The sequence below is a fragment of the Dermacentor silvarum genome, chromosome 1 (assembly GCF_013339745.2).
Source record: "Dermacentor silvarum isolate Dsil-2018 chromosome 1, BIME_Dsil_1.4, whole genome shotgun sequence".
Taxonomy (NCBI): Eukaryota; Metazoa; Arthropoda; class Arachnida; order Ixodida; family Ixodidae; genus Dermacentor; species Dermacentor silvarum.
In genome coordinates, this window is record NC_051154.1 from 178,368,328 (window position 1) to 178,396,003 (window position 27,676).

Below are 27,676 nucleotides of genomic sequence, written 5' to 3' on the forward strand. Positions count from 1 at the left end.
CACAGAATCCAGGATATTGATAACCAGAGCCTGTCACAACCGGCAGACATTGAGCGAATGATGCACCTAGACTGACCAGATGCGACAGCTTGATCAGCATGCAAGCATAGTTCTGCAGGATCTGCTTCATATCAACTTAACACCAGCTGCCTGCATCATCTGCAAATGTGTTATTTAACCCTTCAAGTGCCAGAAAAAAATCCAAAAAAGCATTCAGAAAGTTACACTTTTTTAACTGCTCATCTGGATAGAAAATGTTTTGCATATTCGAAACACATGGTGTCCCACATAACTCGTACCAAAATTTAAAAATATGCGAGTGCCACGCAGCTGGACAGAACCAAGGTAATGTTGTTTGCCGTCTTGTGGAGCAAGTTGGACTATTATTTTCATTTTGCCTAATGACATAATTAGTTATAATTAATTAACTTCTCAAATATTACAAGCAGAGCAAAACTGTCAATAAAAAAATTGAAGGCCATCATGAAAAATTCCCAATCCATCCTTCTGTTGCTCTATACATGCTACATAAAAGTTTTTTCCAAGCCTGAAAGAAGCCTGCAAAAATGTTCAGTAAAACGACTTTATCCTCAATAACTGACTGAATGTGGCTTAAAAAACAGTTGCATGTTCAGATCAAGTGGTGGACGTTGATGTTGGTCATATCTTTCACAACAGCAGCCTTCAGTGAGTTACTCACATTGTGTGGCTTTTGTTAGCCTTCTGCTCAGCAAAAGCCCAAATATAGTCTAGTGGATTTAAATCTTTTGAACAAGGAGGCCATGATGGATGTGACGTGGTTATAGATATTGACAGTTTGCCACACTTGTTTTGTGCAGACCGTGAGAGAATATGCAAAGTCATAATGCCTTCATTCATAGAAACTCTTGACTACAACCTGAATACCATCTAGACTATGCTACAGCTGCTTAGCAATAGCTATCATTGACATTCCAGTGTTCTCATTTACGACGGCCTTAGAAAATGCAATTATGAAATTTAACACCTCAAACCAATACTACACAAGCGATGAGAGATGCTGTAGTGGGTGGGGCTAGGATTAATTACAAGGGTTCTTTAATGTGCACCTAAATCTACGTGCATGAGTAATTTTGCAATCTGTCCCCATCAGACTGAGGTCGCTGTGGCTAGGAAGCAAACATGCAACCTCATGCTCAGCAGCAGAAAGCTACAGCCACTTTGCCACCATGACAGCCGATACAGTGATACCTGCAGGATAGACCCAAATGCTTGGATGACGTCTGAGCAGTGGCAGTGCATTTTTATTTTGTGATTTTAAAAAAGCAACGGATCTTGTCACATTTGGCACGGTGGCAACTTAAATGTCACCGAGGCCAGCCCATAAGACGACTAAACTGCATGTGTTTTCATCTCATGTACAAGAATGGAAGCTGTAACATAAAACAAATTTGCTAGATATGGACAGCAGGGTTGACAAAGACGAAGTTAAATTTTTAGACAGATGTAAAAGGCGTGTTAACTTTTATAGTGATCAAAAGTATTCTCACATATCTCATGCACTCGGTATGTTTATGTACTTGCAAGTTATTCAATTTAAAATTAATTGATGAACTACATTATTTTATTGAAAGGTGCAGGTAAATAAAGTGAAGTTAATTATTGTAGAGAAAGAAAAAAAGTACCTAAACTTGACTGTTTACACTAAGATTACATCAATTTACAATTTCTCTCGTCACCAAAAAAGTACGAGGTTCAAGAAGTAGCACAGCATGACTGCTTAAGCTTAAAATTCTGAAAAAAAAATTAAGAAGAAAATCCAAGCTTGCAATGCATCCTGACAACAAATTATGTAACAATACGATAAGCTCATTTTCATGTCTGAAAGTTCTCTGGAAGAGACGTTCAAAAGATCTCCAAACAGGTCTGTGTAGATTCATGAGAACTTGTGACAAAGCATCCCGAAAGCACAGTGGCTCGTGGAGTTTTAAAAATGTAATTCCTTGTTGTAACACTGTTACCATGCAACTATCCAAAATTTCTGAGTGAGTTACGCCCAAAATTTATAAAAGAAATAGTGCATACATCAGTTATGCCCAAAATTTATGAAAGAAATGGTGCACACGTGAGCTTGGGCTATGATAAGTGAACTTGGATGTTTTTCTTTTTTTAGTTGAAGCATTTCCTTGGCACTTGGCTTCAACTGTTCATGCTGAGCGATCCTTTATGCCTCTGAATTAACAGTTGAGAAATTCTTTTAGACATCTAATGCAGTACTTGGCATGTGGAAAGTTCAAATGTGCTGAAGAGTTTCAGCCAGTTTACAAGCAGATTTTCAGCTGTTTCCAAACCAGAACAATGGTATAATGTGTGGTCTCTACTGTTCAATATGCAAAGTATTGGGAAAGCACTTGTAGCTTCATATGAAATGGATATTAGTTTTGTATATTGCTGCTTTTGCTAAAAGGAGCTGATGCTTTATTTAAGAGACACCCTGGCATGAGTTTCTAACTTTGGAGGAAGCCATACAAATGGTAATCAGTGACGAATATATGGAGCCCGATTATGTAATGAGTTTGCCACCATCAAATGCAGACGGTGCTGTGGCAGGTGAACAAAAAAGATGGAGATATGTGTGTGCTCAATTCAGCAGATATTGGTGGTTCCATTCCATTCTCATATTTATATGACACTAGCATTTCATCATAGGAAACTAAGTCTGGTTTAACAGCTCTTGTCATTCGTCGACAACTCACCACCCTTTCCCTCTTTCACAAATTCTTTTAGACCCCTCTTAACTGTCCACCATACATCACGATTCCTTCATGCATATCGAAGTGCACCAGTCATGAACTTCATGATGGCCATCCATGCAGTCGGACCAGCACCTCCCAAACATTCATTCTTTCCCCATGCAGCTAAAGAGTTGAACAGCTTCCCTCATGATGTCACTGCCATTACATGCCAAATGACATTTTCAGAAATTGTTGTCATTATTTTGCAATCGCCTGCATTAATTTATTAATGTGTATGTAATCCACTACTCACTATAGTCTTCAAGGTAATAAAGTGAAGTGAACGCCCATGTAGAAGAGGAATAAGAGGATAGAGCAGCTGTTATATTAAAGGATGGTATTTTTCACAGCTGACACAAACACATTTCTCAAGCTTTATTCACTAAAATATCAGAAGAACAGTGATTTTGCGTGAATCCTCTACACCATCTGATTTGGAGCCAATAAAGCACTTCAACCTCTTTTTCAAAGACACGATTAATTGTAATATCGATAGAAGTACTCAGCAGACTTGCACGTCAAAATAAATGACTGTCACTTCACTCTCTCAGCAAAAGCTCTGTTGGCCATTGATGCTCTTCTGTTCTTCACTGAATGTGATCGGCTTTATCACAGCGACCTGAAAGGACATAAATGTGCCTTGTGCCGAAAAGGACTGGCCTTGCATGATTCCGCAAGATCAATATGCACCTCGACACAAGTACCTCAATACATGAGGTGGGCCTTTCATAGTGTAAAGAAATGGTACCTTCAACAGCTCTGTATATCCAATGCAGGACTAATTGTGGATTAAAGCTTGTTGGTTTGCTATCATAGCTACAGTTGCAGGATTTTTGCTACAAACAGTGCATGACGCTGTTTAACTGACTTGTTTGTGACCACAAGTTTGGTAGTGTGAGGCAGCTTGGAGGCATTAACTGAAGTTATAATCTAGCTGCCCCTGGGCAAAGCTTTAGCTTTGCCCAGGGGCAGCATTAATTGTTATGAGGATGTACAGCACATCAAAGTAAAGATGAATGCTCTCATGTATGGTCTCTCGCCTTACACATCAGAAATGAAAACGGGCACCATACAATTCAATGGGTAAGCAGAGAAAGACCAGGAGGTGCAAGAAGAGCACATTTACATATGTAAGAAGTGAAATGTGCCCCTCTACGATAATCACTGCAGAGCCTATGAGCAGTGGAAAACTGCATGTTCCTCATGGAAGCACAAGCAAGCTCTGTTGCACTATCTTTACCAAATAGGAACACTCTGTTATAATTAAACTACAGCAGAGAGAAGAAATCTTTCGTTCTACCTTAAAAAACCAATGAAACCAATTGCAACGATCAAATCTGTTCTGCATATTCTGTACCTGATAGTGTTACTTAATGGGTCTTGAATGTTGCTGCGTTTTGTAAAAAGAATGCAACTTAAGCCGTCACCATTAGTTTACAGACAAATTGACAAAGTAAAAATAAAAGATGATGGTCAAAAGCAGTTGCAAATAGAGGTCCACAAGACAAGCGTAGCTAGACAATGCACATGCTTTTCTTACCTGCTGCAAGAGGAATGCCCACAAGGTTGTAGATGCTAGCAAGAAAAAAATTCATTCGAATTCTTCGCACAGTCTTCCTTGAAAGATCAACAGCAGCCACCACATCATAGAGATTGTTCTGAAATAATGAAGGACAAACAAACATGAACATTTCTAGCAAGCACAGAGAATAAGTTTGACATTATAGAGTCATACCCCTCGTAACTACTCTTCATGCGATAACTCGTAGTAGTAAAATCTCCCACACCACACAGCACAAAGAATATATGGCTTACATGGCAAGAAATACAAATGTGAGCAGCAGTGGCATGCAATCATTTCAAGGATATTAGAAGTAACAAGTAGTATGCCAATAAATTTACTGTGACTACTGCACACTGGGTAACCTGAGTATTTTAATGGCATATACGCTAGGCAAACAGTCAAATAATGAGCATGACAACATCACTGCCTTTTTTTGCACTCTCCCTACATCTCATACAAATGCAGTAGTACTCTGTTCCCATTACAGAAGCATGGTACAGTAGACTGCTGTTAATTTGATCCCGGCCAGATGTCCTGGCCGGCGCCCATGCATTTCAATGAGCCCAAACTTTTATTACTCCGATCCTAAAATTGGCCTTCGCACATTAATTTGAACTTGACTGATCATAACACATGCAGCCTGACCCCTATGGTAACCCCAATAGCAACACTCCTTAGTGGCAGCGTCTGTCTCGGCGAAGCTTAGGGGACAGTGAATGCATTGAACCTGCATCAAAAACAAATCTCCCATCGAAAACGGCTATTTTTGGCCTGCCTAGGAAGATTTTCAAGCAATAACCGTAGCTCACAATGTTCGATTACGATACTTACCCGATTCTAACGCAAAGGAAACTGGGCCGAAAATTGCCTGCGTGGTGCGATAGAACCCGAAACTAAGAGCACCTTTGCGGCATTCGTATGCTTTACCGCATAACACAAATGTACTGCGGCGAAGCTGACTTTAAAAACCCGTGCGGTAATGCTGACTTTAGGAAACTGGCCATCATTGAGCAACACATATTTTTTCTTTCTCAACAATGACAATCGGGTGTGCTTTAGATGTCTACTTTGTTTAAGAGCTTTAATGTACTCTCTATGTTAGTTTTCTACTTTGAACACATAGAAAGTGGGCGTGCATTTGATTCAGGGATGTGTTAGACTCTGGCAAATACTGCCAAATTAATCGGCGGTATGTTCCAACATCCTTTATACATTTTGTTTAATTAAACCCGCCAGATAATTCGATCGATTTCATTGTCTCCTCAGGGTCGAATTAACCAAAGTCGACTGTATTGGCATCATGTAAAGAAAATGCTACACAGCATAGAATGGCAATGGCTGGGTGAAATAGTTACACCAAATAAAACTGCAATGTCTGTTTAAAGCATTTTTGCAAAATTCCGTTTAAATGTAACATGGAATGGTAGGCCATAAATGGCACCTTAAATTTGTCTTTAGAAAAGTATGTAGTAACCCCACCATAATACAATGCTACATATTGCAAGTAACTGAGTGCTTGTGCCAAAACAAAGGCTGGCAATGCTAGACCATTGTAAATATTCACAGAATATAAAATGTAATTCTTGCTTTAAATTTTTGTTACTCAAGTGTTCCTCAGAAAGTCACATGAGTCACAAAAGTCACACAAAAAGTCATCTGCATGTTCAAATATAATTGAAACAACACAGTGAAAGGCACTAAGCATAAGTGAACGGTGATATCTCATTTATAGCAAAAAACAGGTTTTCCAAGGCCAAGTTGCACAAAACATGAGCCCTATACAGCTTCTGCTAAGGCTATTTGAAGTTGCCATGCTGCATATCTGCATTAGCACAGAAATTCTAAAGAGCTGTAAAAATGTAAAAGGGAAAGCTGCTGCATATCTCTGCACAAGGGAGTCAGGAGCAATCTTTGATCAATGCAATGTCACCCTTATTTTGCGTGAACCATATTTAGAGAGCTGTATTTAAATCAAGATACCTCACTCGTGCTACACAACATTATCCTTTTATTTTTGTGAAACTTTTCAAAATTAGGGAGAAGTTTAAACTTTTATTTAACTTTAATGCCAACATTCAGCTTCAATACCAATAATATCAATATCAAACTTCAATGTCACCAAAGTCCTTCAATTTACTGTTACAGTACATATGAAGCTAGTCTAGTAACATTTTTGTGAAACTTTCAGTGCCTTGTGCAGTACATTTCATAATGTTGGCTTGACTCACATAGCAAGGAAACTTTCACTACAGGCTTTGGCTTCAAAGGGTCATCGATCTCTTCCATATGCTTTATTCTCATGTAAGTAAAACATATAAAACTCCATGCTACAACAGGCACATAGTATAGAATGTATGGGGGGGGGGGGGGGGGGGCTGCGCGTAAGAGAACACCAGGGACCTTCACGAAATGCCAAAAAACTATTCTGTCTAAATAGCTTGGATGCAAGCCCTTTGAATAAAAAAAACAAAAACACTTATTTGGCCAATCAACTTGATATGGTTTGCTAGAAACTAATTCAAATGGCACACATATTACTGCAAAAACTAATTTGCCTTCTTCGAACAGAGATTAATATATGGCCCACTGACAATTTGGATAAGCCTCAAGTTGCTAGTTTCAGCTATTTCCAGTATTTATTTTCGCATCATTTTCATTCATCATACTTCTTAAAAGGTGCATGTTGCAGCAAAAAAGCAGCCGCATGTCCACAGCTCTGCCAAAGGAAGGATGGAAAATCCATGAATCAATTGCGATTCTCATGAAACCAAAGAAAGCACATTGCTGAATTACTGAATTCCACAGAATATACTGTATATACCTGTGTAATGGCCGCACCCGTGTAAAAGCTGCACCGAGAACTTTGGAAAAACAATCCCCCCAAAAATAAACTTAAAAATTACCCGTCTATAAACCGCACCCATTGATTTTTGAGAAGGTTGGCAGTGTTATTACTTTGTGTGGTGAGAGAATTCCGATGCTTTTTTTTTTTAATCGGTGGCAAAACAAGGCAGTCGTGCCACATTTTAAGCGCCTCAAGGTAGCAAAAGCACAGCCTCTGAGATTTAGCGGTTGCCTCCGAGACGCTGCTGTCGCAGGTCTGTGAGGTGCCACCATTTATACCAGCTGGCAGGCAATGTGCTACGGGAATAGCCAAGAATAGCCAGAGCCAGTACAAGCGAATACTGTAGTTCAATAAAGGCAAGTACCACCAAAATATTAAAGAAAAAAAAAATCTTTTTCTCCATGTAAAGGCCACACCTGCGATTTTTCACTCCAAATCTCGGAAAAAAACCTGTGGCCATTACACGAGTATATCCGGTAGTCAAGGTAATCCCGCATTATATATAGGAAGCCTCCAAATGTTCCGAACCACCATGATATCAAAAAAAAGCCCCTTCACTGAGAATTTCATGGTTTCCGCTAAAATATCCCTCGAGGTCCCACCAATGGATCACATGAAAGCTTTGTTTTGCAAAAGAGAAACTTTGGTAGCACAATATCACATGCTTCTACTTAGCAATGCTTGGTTTACGTGGCTTCTTGCAGAAAAGTAAGATGAGCTGGGACACACATTCCCACAACAGTCGTTTGGACTCTCCCAACATTAACATTTTACAGAAGAATCTCGTTAATTTTAACTCCAAGGGGACCGGAAATATATCTGAATAAAATGGAGCTTAAACTTAGAAAGCCCCTTTGACTATAGCACCTGATCAATTATATGGTACAGTGCGCAGAACCAAAACCACAGAACCAAAACTGTGATTGGGCTCGCATAGAAAAAGTCTTATCTTTCCTCCATCAGCGCGCAACATGTGCCAAAAGAAGCCTAGGTTCGGTATAAAGTCCAAGTGCGATACGATCACACCTCGCACGCCATTTGCGGTGGGTGCGAGGAAAAACGTGCAAGGCTGAGCCTAGAAGGATGGTGGCTTGACACGCACCTTACTCCTGCGTGCCCGATGTTGATGACATGATCTAGCAAGAACACGGTAATGTGATCGAGCGCACGGCAATGTGATTGAGCGCACGGGCTAGGAGGGAGCAGGTGAGTGCGTCGTAATGTGATCAAGTGAGCGCTAAGAGAAGGGGAGGGGCTTAAGTGAGCGCGCAAGCTGGGGGCTCCTTCCTGCTCCTTTTAAGCCGGATGGGTGCTCGCTGCTCAGCTTGCTCCGTTTCAGTCTCCACTTCCCGCGCATCTTTCCTTGTAATTTTTATGGTACACGATATTATGGTAGCTAGCGACGCATTGAACCTTCACCTTTGGCTCAGTTTTGTCCAAAATGCGGTGCATGGGAGTGAGAGATTTTGTTCGAAATAACCGTTGCGTGGTTTTTAAAGTTCGAATTCGCAGAAGTTCTTTTTACATTCAAATACACAGGGCTTTGCTGGGACCAACAGAGCAATTCAAATTATCCATCAATTCGAATCAAGAGATTTCAAATTATCTGGATTTCACTGTAATGAGTTACCAGGAATCATGCTAAACATCACAAAGCCTGTGAGTGCATAAACAAAATTTTTCTGTATGTGATTAGAGATGGACAGCCTTTGTCCAATGTTTCAAAGCCATTGCACATGTGATCAGATCTGTTGCATGGTTGCGTGCACTAAGGAGTTTCATTTTACAGCGAAGCTGTATATGCCTAGGCTGAAACACTCGTGGTTCGACCACAGAAACCCTCCAGTGGAAATAAACCTATCGAAAACTCGTGTCTCATTCACTTGGTATATACCAAATTTTCGCACGTATGACCCGCCCTTGCATATAACCCGCACCCCTAACTTTGAACTCCACGAAAAAGAAAACAATAACCTTGCGTATAACCCGCACGCGCATCCGAAAAAAATTAGGACTAGGAAGTTACAACTACATGCAGTCATCATTTCGTTTTCAAAACAAATTTATTTCAAAACGACTGCCGCAACATTGTCAGTGCTGTCGTCCGATTCACTGCTGCCATCCGAGGCTTCATTGCCGCTCTCAAAGACGTAATCGTCTTCGGAACCATCTCGCAGCGGCTCTGTTGCCGATTTCTTCAGCAGCGGCTACGATCTTCAGTTTCTGTTTCACTGTACAAGATTGCCGCCGAGACACACTTGTGATGCCTAAACAAGGCTGGCCAACCGTGCAAACTGGGCTTACAAGAAACGGCACCTGACTCATGCGAAAAGCGTGCGAAAAGCATCTAACCAGACTATGGATGTGGATCTGGCTATAACCTGTGTTGGCCTCTTATTGGCTTAACACACGTCGATGTCGATAGGCATGCGGATAACGCGGACTCTGCACGGTAGGCCGCGTGTTGCCGTGAAGCCGACCCCCACCCCCTCCCTTCGCGAATCTTCGCAGATAACCCGCCCCCCACTTTTTAAGCAATGTTTTCCAATTTTTGGTGCGGGTTATATGTGAGAAAATACGGTAACAAAATTGGGCATGGAAGGGTACAAATGTATGACTAACATGACTGATAGGTCATGACATCAATAACACCACATGCTCGTAAGTTACGCCACGATTAACAATAATAAAATCACGTGTAGCGCATACCGGCATTGGATATGTGAGTATGAGCCAGGGACAAGAGAGAAAGAAGGAAGGAAGGAAGGAAGGAAAGAAGGAACGAAAGAAAGAAAGAAGTCATGTGTGGCTCATACCAGGGCCGCACATTTCAGCTTCACTGGTTTACCATCTGTACGGCGTGCATGGGCAGTGAAATTTTTTAGGAAGCCCAGGAGATTGAGAGAGACTGTGCTTCCTGCTCTTCTCGGCTTTGGAGCACCACTTTTTCTGTTAATAATAATAATCATAAAGAAGCTTCAGGGCTTCAAAGCAAAAAATTAGCCTTGTTGATGCATCTCGCTTGTTAAGCATGCTAAAGCATAGAAATACAAAAAAGAAGAATGAAGAATGAAGAATTATGAACAACTGGTTAGGTCTTCCAGTCTTTTCATATTTCATCTCGTTCCATCAATTAAATTTCACTAGCATAGAACATGATTGGAAGATACAGCCTTTCAGATTTTTAAAATAGCGCAAGCATTGACCACACAGCATGTCAGCCCCTTAGAACACATAGTAAAATCATACAGCTACTAGTAGGTATTGGCAATCATTGCTGCTACTTTTCCTTCTCTTTTTTTTAAATGAAGGTTGCCACTTTTATTGCGATAGTAACAATTATACGGACACTCGAGACACGTTCTCACCGTCAATGCTGCCATTGACACTGTGCTGTCCCGGGTTTAACAGTGCATATGTAACCCAGCCCACTGAGCTCGCTCTGCCCACGTGGTCAAGCGCATATGCAGCCTGCTCATAGGGTGTTGAATGTCACATGATTTGTGGTGGGTACCAGTGTAAAGGGCGAGCCAAGGAGGCTGGTGGCTTGATTTACACTGTCTTCCCGCATACCCACTATTCGAGGTCACATAGTGGTCACATGATCTGCCAATTTTGGAGGTGTGGCACAGTTGAAATGGTAAAGGAAATGGCAGCACGGAATGATAGCTTTGGGACAAGCACGCACACACCCCGCAGCCGGCGCGCCTGATCGAGCCAGCATTGTGACCGTGAATGCTCATGGTCATCGAGTGAATTCGCTTCAGGTGTATCTCTGGGTGTGTAACACCATCTTATTTAGGTAAGTAAGTGAATGTTTATTGCAGTTTATGCTGACTACTATGAACACCTGACTTCGTGTAATAATCTAACACTTAGCTATCGCTGTCAATGCATCACCTTTTGGGTGAAACTGCGACTTTTTTTAATGTACAGTGTAGACCGCTTATAACGTAAGTCGCCGGAGTCGCGAATATCCGCACTATAAGCGGCACCGCACTATAACCAAAGCAACAATTTTCAAGGCTCGCACATATGCAAAACATGTGCACCGAGCCGCCACGCGTATGCGACAGTCGAGGAATGCGGCTAGAATGTTTGCATTCAATTTACAGTCGAATCTCATTAATTCGAACCAAATCACGCAGCGGCGCCTCCGACTGGCATTGTTCCGGCACTGCCATAGAGTAAAAGCTTAGCAGAGACCCCTCAATGTCGCGCGCGAACAAAACAAAAAAAAAGAAAGAAAAAAAAAACGTGGCTAAAATTTCACCCTCTCTTGGCAAGGTCGCCGATTCTGCGTTGCGCCGGAACATGCGTGTACGTGCCGACGTCTCAGCCAAGCTACCGTAACCACGCGTAGAAAATGGCAGTGAACCCTTCTTTCTCCTTTATGCTTCCTTTACTTTCTAGTCACGTGTTGACTTTGCACGCTGCAGCTACGGCGCAGAGGGAAGCAGCGGCGCTGTCCCAGGCCAGCCAACGAAACTGTCCGCACCGGCAAACACCCGCTTCCCGATAACGGCAGAAAACAAAACTTCGGGGAGCTGGCGCCAGGTTGGCTGGAGCGGCGGCGCCTGCATAGCAGCGGGCGCGCACGGTGACAGTAGAAAGTGAAAGAGCTACGAAGGAGGCGAGGGGAGCCACTGAAGCGGCGGAGTTGCAGAGGCGAAATCTGCTTCCCTGCCGCCCTCCTCCCTCACATTCCACGGTCGCCGCGTGCGCCCTTCGCCATGATGTGCCGGTGCCGCCTGCTCCCTGAAGTTTCGTTAACTGCCATTATCGTGAAGCGAGCGTTGGTCGGCGTTGGCAGTTTCGTGGCGCTCGCTCGCTATGCGCGCCGTGATATTTCAAGACTCGCACTCAAGATTCTGGTTTCAGCCTCACTGGCTGTTCGTTCACACCACGTGCCCTTCTCCTCCACTTCATCTCTCTTTCTTCCTCGAGCACTCCTTGGGGCGCCCGTTTGAGGGGAGCGTTCGCCGTCTCCGCTGACTTCCGTACTCCCAGGCAGCCGCACTGTAACCGGCATTTCGTTTCCCGCAACTGCACTATAAGCGATATGTGTATACATGGAGTGCTATGGGAAAATTAACGGGAGTCTGAAAAGACCGCACTATATCCGGTCCTGCACTATAAGCGGTTACGTTATAAGTGGTCTATACTGTATCAGGAAAGCTGAAAATGCATGCAGCTGCATTAGGTAGAATGAATGCATGCAGAGACCAGCAAATCAAGAAACATATTTCTTTTTTTTCTGAAGAGGGGGGGGTGGAGGTGGAGTAAGAACATCGCTGCATGTAACTGCAAAAGTTTAAGGTGCCACTTTATTTATACCAAAATGCAGGTCACATTGTCAGTGTGTTTAGTAATTCCAATGAGTGCTAGAATGGGAGGTAACTTCCACAAAGGTTAAACAGCCAAATTAATAAGCTTTTTTTTTTAATCTTAATTCCCTACCACATACATGGGCTTTAGTAATACAAAATAAATGTGACACATACACTGCAGATAGCACATCTTAGTTATGCCCATGTTCTACTTCACGCCAGCTTTTTGTAAACAAAGCTACGCAAGTACTGTGGCAGGGCATGTGTTCACCGAAAGACAACAGCACAGCATGTACTCTCATTGAAGAGTGCTTTGTGCCTTGCATATACTCTTGTTGTATAGGCACCACCTCGTTGTTGCTTTAAAATACTGACATGTAGTGTAGTCAACACTCATGTGATATTATAAAGATCTGGGAAGTCTGTCACGAGGATCTTCTATTTAAGTAGTAGGAAAAGAGTAGAAATAAACATGACATCCGATTCTCACATTGACTCAGTTGCGAAAAAGGTGCTTCAAACTGTAACCGGGAAGCTGCAAACTTTCTGTGCCAATAGCATTTAATCAATAATAATAACTGGTGCAATAAACCAATAAACAATTAGCTATGTCTGAGCATGTGCTATCAAAATCCAAGAGACATCAAGGCGAGTTGCTTCAGGGCAGTGGCACCACCCATACTTTTTGCATCTTTCCTGGCTTACCAAGGCTACCCTCATTACAAGAGTGGCGGTTTTGCTACTGGAGAAGTGTAATTTATTAACACCAGCTTAACTTGGCATATTCCTCTTCATTGTACCTTTAAGGAAGGCTATTGCTTAGAAAGCAACGCATCTCTATAGGTCTGGGTATTGCATCGGTTCTGTCTAACATTTTTAACAATGAAGCTGTTTAAGCTAGAGGTAGTCCGGTGGTGTATGCAGAAAACTCCTCCGCCTGGCGATGACGTTATGGGCGTCGCCTAGCAACAGAGCACCACCTCCTCGCCCCACCTGCGCCGCCATCTCCTTGCCCCACCGCAGCTCCCCGTAGCTCCCCCACCGCCACTCCCCGCCGCCGCTCTCCTTAACCTCCGCAGCAGCGCCGCTCACTCCTCCACCATAGCTCTGCATAGCTTCTCCCCACAGCCGTGCGGGGGTGAAGCTTGGCAATGACGTCACTCCAGGGTATATAGCTCCGCGTCGTCAAGGCTTGGAGACACACTTTGCCTCGTGAGTTAGCACAGAGCACATAGGTCGTCCGAAGAAGATCGTCACGCCCGAAGATGAGGAGAGCAGCGCGAAAAGCACCGCACTGCCACTCAAGAGTGACTAGACTTCACACCGATCCAGAATTTCCCTAACACCGCCACCTAAATCCTAGAAAAGCCAAGTTAAAGCTAGGGAAGGGCCACCAGCTTTGCTGTTTGCTCAGACTTCGCACCACTAGTGTGAAGCTGCCAAAATTTTTTATTCAGATTTGATGAAAATTTAACCCTTTGAGGGTCATATTTTTTCGGAAAAAGCATTCCCCTGGGGTCACATTTTTTATTGCAGATTTAAATTCTTCAGAGCAACTTACTGCGAGAAAAAACAAGCAAATAATTGTTTTGGCTGCCAATAACGCTCCAATTTTTTTTAGGGGGTGCAATTTTATACGTGGTTTATTGTTGAATACATGGGAGAACTTGCAAAATTGTTTTACAGGTGTAATAACATTCACAGAACTCATTTTTATGTTTTGAATTGGTTTTACACCACTAAGGCCCGTATTTTGAAACGTTCCATTTCCTTTTCTACTTTTATCACGTGCCGTTCCGAGGGGGCGAACCCAGCAAAGACAGCAGTGTGGTGACCACGAAGCAACGTCCGAACCAAGGATGAAGGGCCAGATGAATGGAAAATAAAGTACATCATTAGAGAATATGGCCCCAGGACATGTGCCCATAGTGAAAGCAAGGCATCGCATGTCAGTGCCTACAAGCAAACAGATGCAGTGGATCAATAAAACTTGTTGCTGGGTGAGTTGGTTTAAGAAAAGATACTGCGCCAAAGACAGACAAGGACGTCCTTGTCTGTCTTTGGTGCAGTATCTTTTTTTAAGCATGCAGTGGAGCGTACCTACCAGAAAAACCAGCGAGCGAAAAATTTGCAGTAATCAATTGTTCGTTTGCTAGACGAAATTCTATCAGTTCTTGTGGGTTTCACAAAAAGAGACACATGCGCAGCAGTATCACAGGTTTGCGCATGCCCACATGTAAACAAAGTAATCAAATGCCTATGGGAGAGCCATGAAGGTAAGCACATCACGGTAACGCTTTGAGTGATAAAAAAATCGCGGTAGCTTGCACTAGTGGCGCAAGGCTAAAGACACAGTGGAGCTGATCGGCTCCTAGCTGGTCCTGACTATACGAAGTGATGCTAAGTTATACGAAGTAATGCCAAGTGATGCTAAGTTATACGAAGTGTATAAGCATTTCCTCAGTGGTCCATGGCATCGGGGAATGCCTCGCGAAGCACTTGCAGTCCGAGCACACGTAGTGGAAGTGGGGCGAAAGCTATGCACAGTGCACGGGCGGCGCGCAGCAGACGACACGCCGGGATGACATCACGGCACATGCACAGTAGCGCGCAACTGGTGGGAGCTCGGCCAAGCCACCACTACAGGCGCCTGCTGCAGTCATGGACACCGCGAGTGTTTGGCGCTAATGCGGGGAAATGGAGAAGCGCGAATGGCATCGGCAGCACCTCTGAGCGTTGCCTCGTTGGTGCTGCTACAATTAGTTTCTCTCTCACTTTCTCTTTTTCTCCCCGAGCATAGCGCGCGACGCTCCATGAGGTGGTTGCTAGTAACGCAGTGGCAGGCGGCACACTTACGGCCGGCTTAAACAGCTCCGTTGTTAAAAACGAGACAGTAATCACTTTTCCCAATCCCAGGACTCAAAACAACACACGCGAGAATGTCGATTATAAAGTGTGCAAGTGTGGGCGTGAGTACGTAGCAGTAAACTAGGTGAAGCTAGGTGGCAGCCATCATAGAGCGAAGCAAAAGATCAGTTTTGGTGGAAGCTGAGGGGCAGCAGGAAATAATTTTTTTTTGAAGTCATCAAAGGTTCTAGCACCATAAGTGCAACGGCTAGGCAATGTTTCATTCTAAAAAACCTTGTTTCTTTTAAATGTTCCATCACCGGTGTACATGTATGGTCGTGACCCCTTGGGATTTGTTTATGGCGCCATACTTGTACGGAGATGACCCTCAAAGGGTTGAATAAAAAAAATTCACGCAGAAACTCCTCTGGGAGTTGTCTAAGTATGCGTAAGCATTGTGTCACTTGCTCATCTCCACACAGACCAGTGTCATTATCAGTGTTATGAAACTTGATCCGAGCAGTATAAACGACAGCGCTGCTACGACATGAACTGCTGCGGACGGCGGCGCAAGGTGAATTGATGGTGCAAGCAAACTACTGCAGCTGGCGGCGCTAGGTGCACTGCTGACGTTCCGATCATTATAAGCCATTATCGCTCCTTAGCGCCTTATTCATCTGCATCGAAACATTACGAAGCATGATCAACCGTTCTCCAGTGACGGCGTATGACATGGCCGCGTGGGCCCTATCTTGAAAGCGATTTACAATGGGGACAGAGTGCGGCGAGTGCCGATAGCTTCGTGTTCGCCATGTTCTCACCGCTTAGTTCGTGCTGAAGCAAGAGACGCGGGCCCCATCTTGAAAGCAATCTGCAATGAGGACAACGCTTAGTTCGCGTTAAAACGATAGGCTCGCTGCTGTGGACCCTATCTTGAAAGCAATCGCCTTACATGAAGGACTGACGGAGAGACAGGCGGGTTTCCTCGTTGGGTAGGCATAGAAATGCTTACGCATTTAAAACCTTGATGAAAAGAATGATTTTAATGTTTTTGAAGTGCGTAGATATGCTGACAATTTTTTTTGCTTTTAACAGTAGTGTTGATACGACAGCCTTTCCACTGTAGCAGGGCAGATTTTAAGTGTTTTTAGGTCCTGCACCCCCAAACCTTAAAGGGACTGTCTACTGCTCAAAACATGTCTGGATTGTGGTGGGAATGAGAAGACTGTGTGTCATATTGATGGAAACAATGCTTTCATCTTATAAACAAGAAAATATATTTTTAATTTGGTTCTGAAAATGGCGCAAGAATGACATGTGGTGCTGCCCTGAGGTGAAACAGTGCAACCAATCTGTATACCCTCCGATAACCAAAAAACTGTGCAGGCAATGTTATTTTGCCTGTATACAATATTGTATTATATTAAATTACATTTTATGCTCTTCTGCTAACTTTTCTTTTTGTGGAAGAGTAATTTTCGTTTTCAGCTAGCCCATGTTGAAAAGTGGCACTGCCTTGTGCAAATTAATGGAGTCACAGTGAACAGAGTGGTGCACTGATGCAAGACCTCTGAGATTCACATCGCGTCCAGTAATCAGCGTTGTCGATGTCCATACACAGTTTTAAGTAGAGACTATGCAGATAGAAAAATTTTGTTTGAAAAATTTCTACTCACTTTCTAGAGAAGCCACTTTTTAGACGCTTTGAATGGTAGGTTTTTCATTGCGCTACAAAATGAAAAGTCCTTGAAAACGGTAGACTGTCCCCTTCACATTACAATAGAGAAACACTGTGACAATACCATTCGGTTTTTTTATATGCAGTTAACATTTAGAAATGAAAGCCATGTATGCTGTTTGCATGTTTGCACAGGGTACAAAGGAAGGCCTCCTCCCTTTCGCATTGTAGCATACTAAGCTCATTAAGAGGGATGCTGTCATGTTGTACTTGACTAGTGCTTTGAAAAACAGCTGCATTCACTCAATAAATGCAGCTTTGAGCAGCAGGTAGGTTGCCTGAAGGTCACTGAGTATCTAATAGCTGTAATAGTAGCAGTAGCTCAGTCAGTTGTGAAAAAGAACAAGGTAGGCAACGATAAGTCCGACGAGCTGGCCACAAAACCAAAGAAAAAGAAAGTCATCCCTTATTTACATGCATTTTCACATAACCTTAAGTAATAAAAAGACACAAACAATATCATTCTCCTGTTTTCAGCACAAAGCAATCTTTTTGGCTTATGTGACTGTATCAAAAACAAAAAAACAAAAAAAAAACAAAGCAAGTTCAAGAGTGACTCCACAATAAAACATAAGCAAGGCCAGTTGGTGTATTTAATGACAGGATGTTTGAATATCACTATTAGCTGCCCATGAACATCGGTGACCATTTACCCTTTCAATGTTGCGAGTGCGGCTCTACCCCCGATTCTAATTACGTGCATGTGATGGGAAAGGAAAGGATGACCCTGGAATGCAAGCTTCTGAAGTACACAGGATGAAAAAGCACATGTTGGGACAATGTCCCATCCAGTCATCTGTTATGCTCGTTGATATAGAATGCAAATACACGAGCAATGCACAAAATTTTAAGTCGGACACTATTGGAATAGTCTGGCACATGTGTCATATGTTAGCACGCCCTCAGTTTCTGCCAAATAAACCAACATTTGTAAATCCAAAGCTTGTTTCATCGCCTTTGTCATCTCCATCCTCGTCTTTATTATGCTGGTTTCTAAATTTTAATAGCACAGCATCTGCAAGGAAATGTACTTAAGAATTGGCACCCCATCAAAAGCTTTTTTTCTTTGCTACATCAATGGTGCAAATTAGACTCAAGTGAGCATTGGGACTGTTTATATGCAATATTTTCTCTCCGAACCATGGTAAAAGCATTTCAGTGTTGGTGTGGTCCAAAACGCCCAATTTTGGCCAAAGGCATCAGGATGGAGCCAAGCATGGTCATCGTCTTAGCACAGCTGGTTAAGCGTTCACATAGCTGCACATCACTGGAAAGCTTTCTTGTAAATGACATCCTCTAGGGGCCGCATCAAAATGCTCACTTAAACATTTGAGCATTTATAAATACAAAATTCAGATGCAATACTACCCGACACAACATGGTGTCTTGCAAGACAACATAGCACATGCAATGCAATGAGAAATGGCACCCGAGTATTTATGGTATAATATAGCAGGCAAACATGACCAATCTTCATATGGCACAATGAAATTAGAGAAAGCAAATCTCCTTTTGCATAAACGTCAGTTTTCACACTTCTTACCCGAATCAAGACCAAGTCTGCAGCTTCAATTGCCACATCAGTGCCGTCGGAGAGGGCGATGCCAACATCAGCCTTAACTAAGGCAGGTGAGTCGTTGATGCCATCCCCAACCATGGCGACTTTGAAACCTTTATTCTGCAAGTCTTGGATTTTCTCTGCTTTGTGTGAGGGCAAAACTTGAGCAAACACTTCATCAATGCCAACCTGCAACATATAGAAGCACTTAATGCCAGGGCACAAGTGTTATTCGAAAATTGCTGCTTTTGTGTTCATCAAAAGAACACAATTGGAAAAAAGAACATATAAATTATTTTTCACCACCTGCTTTTTGAATGCTAATAATAACACATTAATTACTAATTTAACATCCAACTAAATACTCAGTTCAACATAAATTGTGAATATGTTAAATGAAAATTCATCCCTAATACAGTCAACTACCAGTACCCAACATCATCACAAAAAATTAATTAGAACCTTGCACACATTTAAGAGGAGGAGGCAATATAAAGCAATGACAAAGTATATTTACACTTGTAGACCGTTGAAATAAGCAGTGACACTAATAATCTGTGGGACTACAGCGTGTCAGAGATTTGTAACAGACCCAACACGGCAACACAGAAAGCAGAATGTTTCAGCCATGGCTGGTGGCTTGCTGGTCAGTGCTTGAGTATTACGTATTCCCCACAAACCAGAGTCAAATTAATGGATGTTTAATTATAATAAACCTGCTTTGTAATTACCTTCACTTCAAAATGGTATTGAACTGAGCCAGTTGGTACACATCAAGTGAGGGACTAGCAATGCAAAAGGGAGGACAGGGAGCAGACATAGATGAGTGCACACTATACAACTGCATTTTAACGTGACAGTGTTAAGGGCCCCGTGTCGCAGAAAATCCGGTGCCGGTGTCGGCGCTGTAGCTGGCGTTGGTGTCCCGTAAGCGAAAACTGCCGTATATATATTCTATACGGCACTAAAGTTCTTCAATCACTTAAGTTGCTCATACCTTGTCTTACATTCTTTACAAAGTTATTCCTAGGAATTTTAAAAATGACCGCCGACAAACATCATGAAACAAAACACCGAAGCGCATGCCTCTTATGTTACATATTCTCAGACTGAAATATTAAAACTGCAAAAATAACAGCAGATTGGCCCACAGCAAGAGACCGTGTTTCTGCCAGAAATCTCGCCTTCGTGCATAGTGTTCGCCGCCAACGTTTCCCAGTAAACATTATGGTTACATAAGCTGCAGTTGCCGAGAAGCATGAGAAACAATCAAGGATCTTTGAATGCTATAACTTTCCACTCTTAAAGGCAAAGCTTAAGTACTCCAAGTTTTTTAATGAAAAAACAATGTAGTCCTACCCAAAGTGCGAAGCAGTCAGAGCTATGGCTAGCTGTGATAATATTCTGTCCAGCACAGTATCCCTTGTATCAAACATGTAAAGCAATGTGTGAACAATCTGCACATCACTGTCCATCTGAAGTTGGGCTTTGTGCGTACCTATAGAAAATCATGGCTTTCGCCTTTTCTCCATGTGCATCCAGTACAGCACTTCTTCACCCTGAGTTTTTTTGGCATTTGTACTTCTTCAGTGCCATTGATCTGCTGAACTTTTTTTTTACTTTTACCTTGGTGCTGGTTTATGACAGCTTCAAGCACCATAGCACACATGATGAGCACTTCCATCAGCCATTGGTGTTCCTAATTCTCATGTTTAGTCAATGTCATGGTAGCGCAGTTGGCTGGTGGGTCAATCTTCAGAGGGAAGGTTCCAGGTGTGAAACTGGGTGTCCCACATAACTTGAGCCAAAATTTTAAAATATTTATTTATTTATTTATTTATTTATTTATTTATTTATTTATTTATTTACTTATTTACTTATTTATTTATTTATTTATTTATTTATTTATTTATTTATTATTTATTTATTTATTTATTCAGCATTGATTCAGACACAATGAAGGTCTTGGATGGCAAGGCTAAAGGCAGAACATAGTCTGCCTGACGAAGGTCCTGTCACCCATACACTGCTCAACGGTAAGGTAATATATAAAAAAATATAGTATACACACATATCAATGGCATGGATTACGCATACATAGCATATATTACAAACATACGTGCAATTAAATACAAGAATCATGGTGCAACTTTGTAAGTAGTAACAGCTTAGGTCCAACAGAGTAGTATGAATACGAAAAAAGTTTTACATATATGCAAGCACAATATGAAACCGACTTAAAATAATTATACATAAAACACACAAGAAACCAATTAGCCCTATCTCAATCAGAAAGGGAAAGCAAATATTTTTTCATAGCACTTTTAAAGCAGTGTAATGATCTGAAGTTTTGCGCAATAGTGATCATGTTAGGGTGTGCATTTACGAAGGATGGGACTAAGTATGCTAGTTGTTTTTTACCGTAGTTGGTCCTGCAAAATGGAACTCTAATATGGTCATGCCTGAAATTGTATTGGGTGTAACTTGAGAGGTTGTTTTGATAAAAAATTAGTGAATTTTTCTCGAGTTCGCCTCTTATGTATATAGCGAGCTTAAGTTCGTATAGTTGATTAATTTTTAAAAGTCCATGTTTCAAGAAAAAAGGTGCCGTGTGATCACGGGGTCCAAAATTTTCAACACAGCGAACTGCTCGTTTCTGGAGACATATCAGCCGATCCAAATTTGATTGGAATGTGGTCCCCCATACCAACAGGCAATAACTAAGGTGGGATTGAATTAAAGCATAATACAGACGGCGTTTCAACCAAATAGGAACAAGGTATCTAATCCTAAACAATATGCCTATTGACCTACAAATACTAGAATGAATCTTCGTTACATGAGGTGTAAAACTCAGGTTCTCATCAAAAAGTACACCTAAAAATTTAAAAGCTGAAGTCCTCTCGATTACACAACTATTGAACTTGACACAAATAGCACAGTCATCAGGCCTACTTCTAGGCTTAAAAACCACATATTTAGTTTTAGTGACATTTAACTGTAGCTGGTTTGCTGATAACCAAACTAAAAGTTGATCTAACCAATTATTAGCTGCGATTTCTAGCACACGTAGACTGTCACCTAAAAAGAACAAACTTGTGTCGTCAGCATACAGGACTATATCTGGAGTGAGCGCTATGTTTACAATATCGTTTACGTATAGAATAAAGAATAGTGGACCCAAAATTGACCCTTGAGGGACATCGAGTGCAATTTCTATCTTCTGTGAACAAAACCCATTATAACATGTGTATTGCTGTCTGGTAGTGAAGTAATCTTGAATCAGTTTTAGGGCCACTCCGCGAACTCCGTAGTATGACAGTTTATTAAATAGAATGGTGTGTTCAATGGAGTCGAAAAGCTTTTCTAATATCCAGGAAAAGACCAACCGTATATAGTTTGTTCTCAATGTTATTGAGGAGTTTTTCTTTGATCTTAACAAGTGCCATTTCAGTAGACCTGTGTTCACGGAAGCCAAACTGTTGGTCCACAAGGGCGTGATTTTTATCTAGAAATTTGGTTAGTCTGCACTTTAGGAGTCATTCCAGCACTTTCGAGAAGAGAGGTAGTATGGAGATCGGTCTGTAATTATTTAAATCAGCGACAGAGCCTCCCTTATGCAATACAATCACTTTGGAAATTTTCATAGAATCCGGAAAGATGCCATTCACGAAAGCACTGTTACATATATGGCATAATGGAGCCGAGACAGCATCAGCAACAGATATGATTGGTGCTGCTTTTATGTCATCAGCCCCTTCTGCAGTATCCTTTTTCAAAGCCTTAAGAACGGAAAACACTTCCATTTCAGTGCAAGGTGATAGGAAAATGGAATTGGAGGACTCGTAGTTTAGAAATTTTTTTGATGCCAGTAAAGAACCACTAGAGTGGGATGACCCACCAGCAAGTAAAAAATGATCATTGAATTTATTGGCCAAGAAAGTTTCACTGTATTGAGTATCGCCAAACGTTAGAGTATTCGGGTTTGTGTTATAATGGGTGCCTTTTAACCTGCGAACTGCATTCCATAATTTTTTTGGATTGTTTGATACCGTGGAAAACATATGTTCATAATACCCTTTTCTAGCTTTTTTAAGGTCTGAAGTCAACTTGTTTCTTATTTTCTTGTATTCACTTAGTATAGCAGGATCCCTGTGCCGAATAAATGTATCAAATAATTTGTCACGTTTCTGCATTCTTTTATACATCTCTCGAGTTACCCACGGCTTCCTAGCTTTCTTGTAGGTCCTTATTTGTTGTAATGGGAAAGCATCATCATAATACGACTTTATTATCTGAATAAACGTATCATACGAAATATTCGGATCATTTTCACTATACACTTTAGACCAGTCTGCAAGTGCCATGTACCTGGACAGAACCAAGGTAATGTTGTTTTCCATCGCTCGGAGCAAGTCAGAATTTTTTTTTGTATTCTGCCTAATGACATAATTAGTTATGATTATTAATTAATTTCTCAAATATTATAATCATAACAAAATTATCAATCAGAAAATTGAAGGCCATAACATTCCTGATCCATCTTTCGGTTGCTCAACACGTGCTACATACAAGTTATTTGTGTCTTGTTGTCGTGTCTCTATTGCAATATATATATATTGCAATAGAGACACGACAACGACCTAAACCCTGTACACTTTAATACTGCACTCTTCGTCATCTTCCAGCTTCTCATTCCTCATCTTTGTTCTTCCCTTGCATCCACAGATCTTTACTTGCAGCTGAGTTACTGAAGATGCTGATTATTGTGGCTATATATATATATATATATATATATATATATTGTGAGCCACATTTTTGGCATATAGTCGTCGTCATCTGTACATACGACTCATAATCTTGTGTGAGCGCTATTTGTGCACATCGTCGTCGTCATTTGTACATACGACTCATCATCATCTTTTGTCTCGTGCGGTGCTTCGTCTCTGCCTCGGGCGGCTGCTCGGAAATAAAGGGATCGCATCGGTCGATGTCTCACAAGTGGTGGAGTGTGCTTTGATTCCCACATCCTCTCACTTTCCCAATTCCCCTGGAGCTTCGGTCCGGTCGTCGTTTGCTCTCGCCTAACACGGTGACAGCAAAACCCAACCCATCCACCAGTGCTGCTCCCACCTCTGCTCAGCCAGCTGGGCCTACCTGGACGGTGAACACTAAACACCGAGATCCTCCCGTCTTTGCCGGCATCCGCGGCGTAATGTGGAAGATTGGCTCGATCACTACAACAGGGCCAGTGATGTCAACCATTGGGACGATACCCACAAATTGTGGTATGTCGCTTTTTACCTCACCAAAGTTGCGAAGACATGGTTTTTTAACCACGAAAGTGACTTTTCGGACTGGCCATCATTCACCCAGCAATTTCGCCAGATATTTGGCATGTCCTCTGGACGCTCCGAAGTCATGAAACAGAGGCTGGCAACGCGCATCCAAGAACAGGACCAGTCCTATACATCCTACATTGAGGACGTCCTCGCTCTCTGCCGCCGCGCATAGAGTGACATGGCGGAGGCTGACCGCGTTCAGCACATACTGAAAGGCATCAGCACTGTCGCCTTTAATGCTCTCATCATGCAGAGCCCAAACTGCATTGGTGATATTATCACAGCATGCCAATGCCTAGACACGCTCCAGTCTATTCGCCTGCCACGCGCCTCTTGCGACCCTCGTCTCAACGGTGATGCTGAGTTGAGAGCCCTGATACGTACTTTCATCAGGGAGGAACTTCACGGACATCTTTCTGGACCTGCGACGCTTGCAACCGTTTGCCCCGCTCCTCCTGGACTGCGTGACATCATCAAGATGGATGAACTGGCGTCGATGACACACGGCCAAATGGACACGTCTACTGCACCATTTCGTCTGCCAAGTTATGCCAAAATTGCCTCCCGGCCTCTCTCGACCGTTCAGTCTCCATCTGCCAAAGCTTACCGCGACCCCCTAGCTTCGCTGGCAGCGAATACTCCTGCACAGTCGTACTACTCTCCGTGGCGGTCATCGCGCCCTGTTTGTTTCTACTGCGGTATTCGCAGCCACATTTCTCGCTACTGCCGTCGGCATCAGCAAGATGAAAGGCGGGGCTATGCTACCTTTAAGCGAGACAGCGCACCTAGGTTTGACCCCTACGTTCCCGGGCGTCACCCAGGTGAAAGGCGAGGCTACGCAACCTTTCAGCGAGACAGGACACTAGAGTTAGATTCCTACGTTCCCGGATCGTACGCAACCTCTTCTGGTCACTCTCCTTCACCTTCCCAGGACATAGCTCACGCATCCCGCGCACCCCGGCGTCGCTCTCCCTCACTTTACCGCCGTTCCTCATCGTCCTTGCGTGCTGCTTCCCATGTTGTGGACACCCGTTCGGAAAACTAGAGGCTGCAGTTTTTGGAGGAGAAACTGTATCATATCAGACTGTTCCAATTCCTCCTGCTCGCCCCGCCAATTTGCTCTCTGTTTGTGTGGAAGGTGTTTCTGTCGACGCCCTTGTAGATACTGGAGCCGCTATTTCTGTTATACATCGTGAACTGTGCTTCCGTCTGCGAAAAGTGCAAACGCCGTATGTTGGTCCGGTCCTATGTAGGGCCAATGATGTTTCCATCTTTCTACCGGACAGTGCACAGCTCGCACTCCGATAGACGGTATTCGTCATCATGTGCAACTTGCGGTGCTTTCGACGTGCGCTCATCAGGTGATATTAGGATGGGACTTCCTGTTGGCTGCTTCTGCACTAATTTCGTGCCACGACCCAAGGATTCACATCAGCGACACTGAGACTTATCCTATTTTCGATTCCCCGTGTCCCAACCTCATTGCAGCAGCGGATTTTCTTATCCCACCAGACGAAGAACGTTTCCTTACCGTTGAGTCAACAGACATTGTTGATGGAGATGCATTGGTTGTACCTTCTCAGCGCTGCATTTCTCGAGGACTCACCATCGCTTCTTGCTTGGTCCGGTTCTCGAGTGGCTATGCCAGCCTCACAGCCTTTAATACGACTCCTGAGCCACTGCTACTGCCGAAAGGGTCTACTGTCGCCAAGCTCGCCAACGCTGCGCCGGTATGTGTCGTCAGTGTTTCGCCTGCCACGTCTTCCACGCATTGTACGCCCGCAGAAGGCCACACTAGTGCAATTAAGGCCACCTTGAGTGCAGATCTCAATTCGGCCCAGGCCAATGCACTTCATTTTAATGAAGCATGAAGCTTGTTTTGACGTCTCTTCGCAAGGCCTGGGTCAGACCACTGTAACTACTCATCGAATTGAAATAGACGGCTCTCGCATCATTCGCCGTCGCCCGTACCGTGTGTCACCTTCGGAGCGAAAAGTTATAGAAGAACAAGTGAACAACATGCTGACACGCAACATTATAAGGCCTTCAGCAAGCCCTTGGTCTTCTCCTGTTGTGCTTGTTAAAAAAAAGGATGGTTCTGTGCGCTTTTGCATCGATTATAGGGTGCTAAACAAAATTACCCGTAAGAATGTTTATCCAATGCCTCGTATCAACGGTGCTTTAGATACCTTACAAGGTGCCGAGTATTTCTCGAGCCTCGACTTGCACTCCTGATATTGGCAGATTCCAATGCATGAACCGGATAAAGAAAAGACTGCATTTGCTACACCTGATGTCCTTTTCGAGTTTAACGTGATACCTTTTGGACTGTGTAATGCACCAGCTACGTTTGAGCGTATGATAGATACAGTACTCCGTGGCTTAAAATGGAAGACCTGCCTTTGTTACTTGGACGACATTGTCATCTTTTCGTCGAGTTTCTCCCAGCACCTATAACGTCTATACCAAGTTCTCGCATGTCTAGCAAAGGCTGGTCTCACTCTGAATACTAAAAAGTATCGCTTTGCAAGCTGAAGCATTAAAGTATTGGGCCATGTCGTCAGTAAGCATGGCATCCAGCCTGATCCCGATAAAATCGCTGCAGTGCTGCAATTTCCGCCCCCAACCGCACTTAAAGAACTCCGCAGCTTTCTAGGACTAGCGTCCTACTTCCGCCGCTTTGTCCGTGACTTCGCCACCATTGCCACTCCTCTACACAAACTTCTGACTTCGAGCGCGTCCTTTGTGTGGTCGGACGACTGTGAAGCTGCCTTCCAGACCCTGAAACGATTTCTCACGTCAGGACCTGTGCTCCGTCATTTCGATGCAACCGCCCCTACTATTCTACACACTGATGCCAGTGGGCATGGAATTGGAGCTGTCCTGCTGCAACGGAATCAGAGGTCTGAAGAGCAAGTCGTGGCTTATGCAAGTCGTGTTCTTTCTCCTGCTGAGCGCAACTACACAATTACAGAACAGGAATGCCTCGCCATCGTGTGGTCAATACAAAAATTTCGACCCTATCTCTATGGCCGCCATTTCACAGTCGTGACCGACGATCATGCTCTCTGTTGGTTGTCATCCCTGAAAAACTTGTCTGGATGCCTCGCCGTTGGGTACTGCGCTTGCAGGAATATGACTTCACTGTCACGTATAGGTCCAGCAAACAACATCAAGATGCCGACGCTTTGTCGCGCTGCCCGCTGTCTCCAAACGCCCATGCTTCACCTTCGGCCTGCACGTCACCATCTAGCAGCACGCCTCAGCATACGCCCAGTAGCCCGGGACAGTCAGTTGGCTCAGTTGACTTCCTTCTGTCTACTGACCTCGTCTCACTTCAACGCACTGACCAATACTGCCGTACGCTGATCGATCGACTTACTGGTTTGGCATGACCCCCCAACAGTCGCTTAAGACGACAACTTTCATGTTTTAAGCTTCAAGGTCGAGCGTTATTTCGATCAATCTACCATCCTTCCGATAACCGATGGGTACCAGTCATACCTCGCTCACTTCGACTCCAAGTATTAGAAGCATTTCACGACGACGCGACGGCTGGCCCCTTAAGGCTTTCATAAGACCTACGACCGCATTAAAACGCATTGTTTCTGGCCGGGCCTTTCCACTTCTGTCGCCAAATACGCTGGCTCCTGCGCGTCATACCAACACAGAAAACGC

The 27,676-nt window shown here is 43.2% G+C and overlaps 1 protein-coding gene across 4 annotated transcripts in view; it reads right to left on the reverse strand.

The window, feature by feature from the left end:
* The window catches only part of LOC119436454 (copper-transporting ATPase 2-like), a 135,434-nt gene that overhangs the window by 20,786 nt on the left and 86,972 nt on the right, over nucleotides 1-27,676 (reverse strand). For all 4 annotated transcript variants that reach the window (XM_049657908.1, XM_049657903.1, XM_049657897.1 and 1 more), the window contains 2 exons: nucleotides 18,642-18,845; nucleotides 4,315-4,432 (listed from right to left, as the gene is read on the reverse strand). In XM_049657908.1, coding sequence (XP_049513865.1) covers nucleotides 4,315-4,432; nucleotides 18,642-18,845 — 322 coding nt within the window. The remainder of the gene's footprint in view (nucleotides 1-4,314; nucleotides 4,433-18,641; nucleotides 18,846-27,676) is intronic.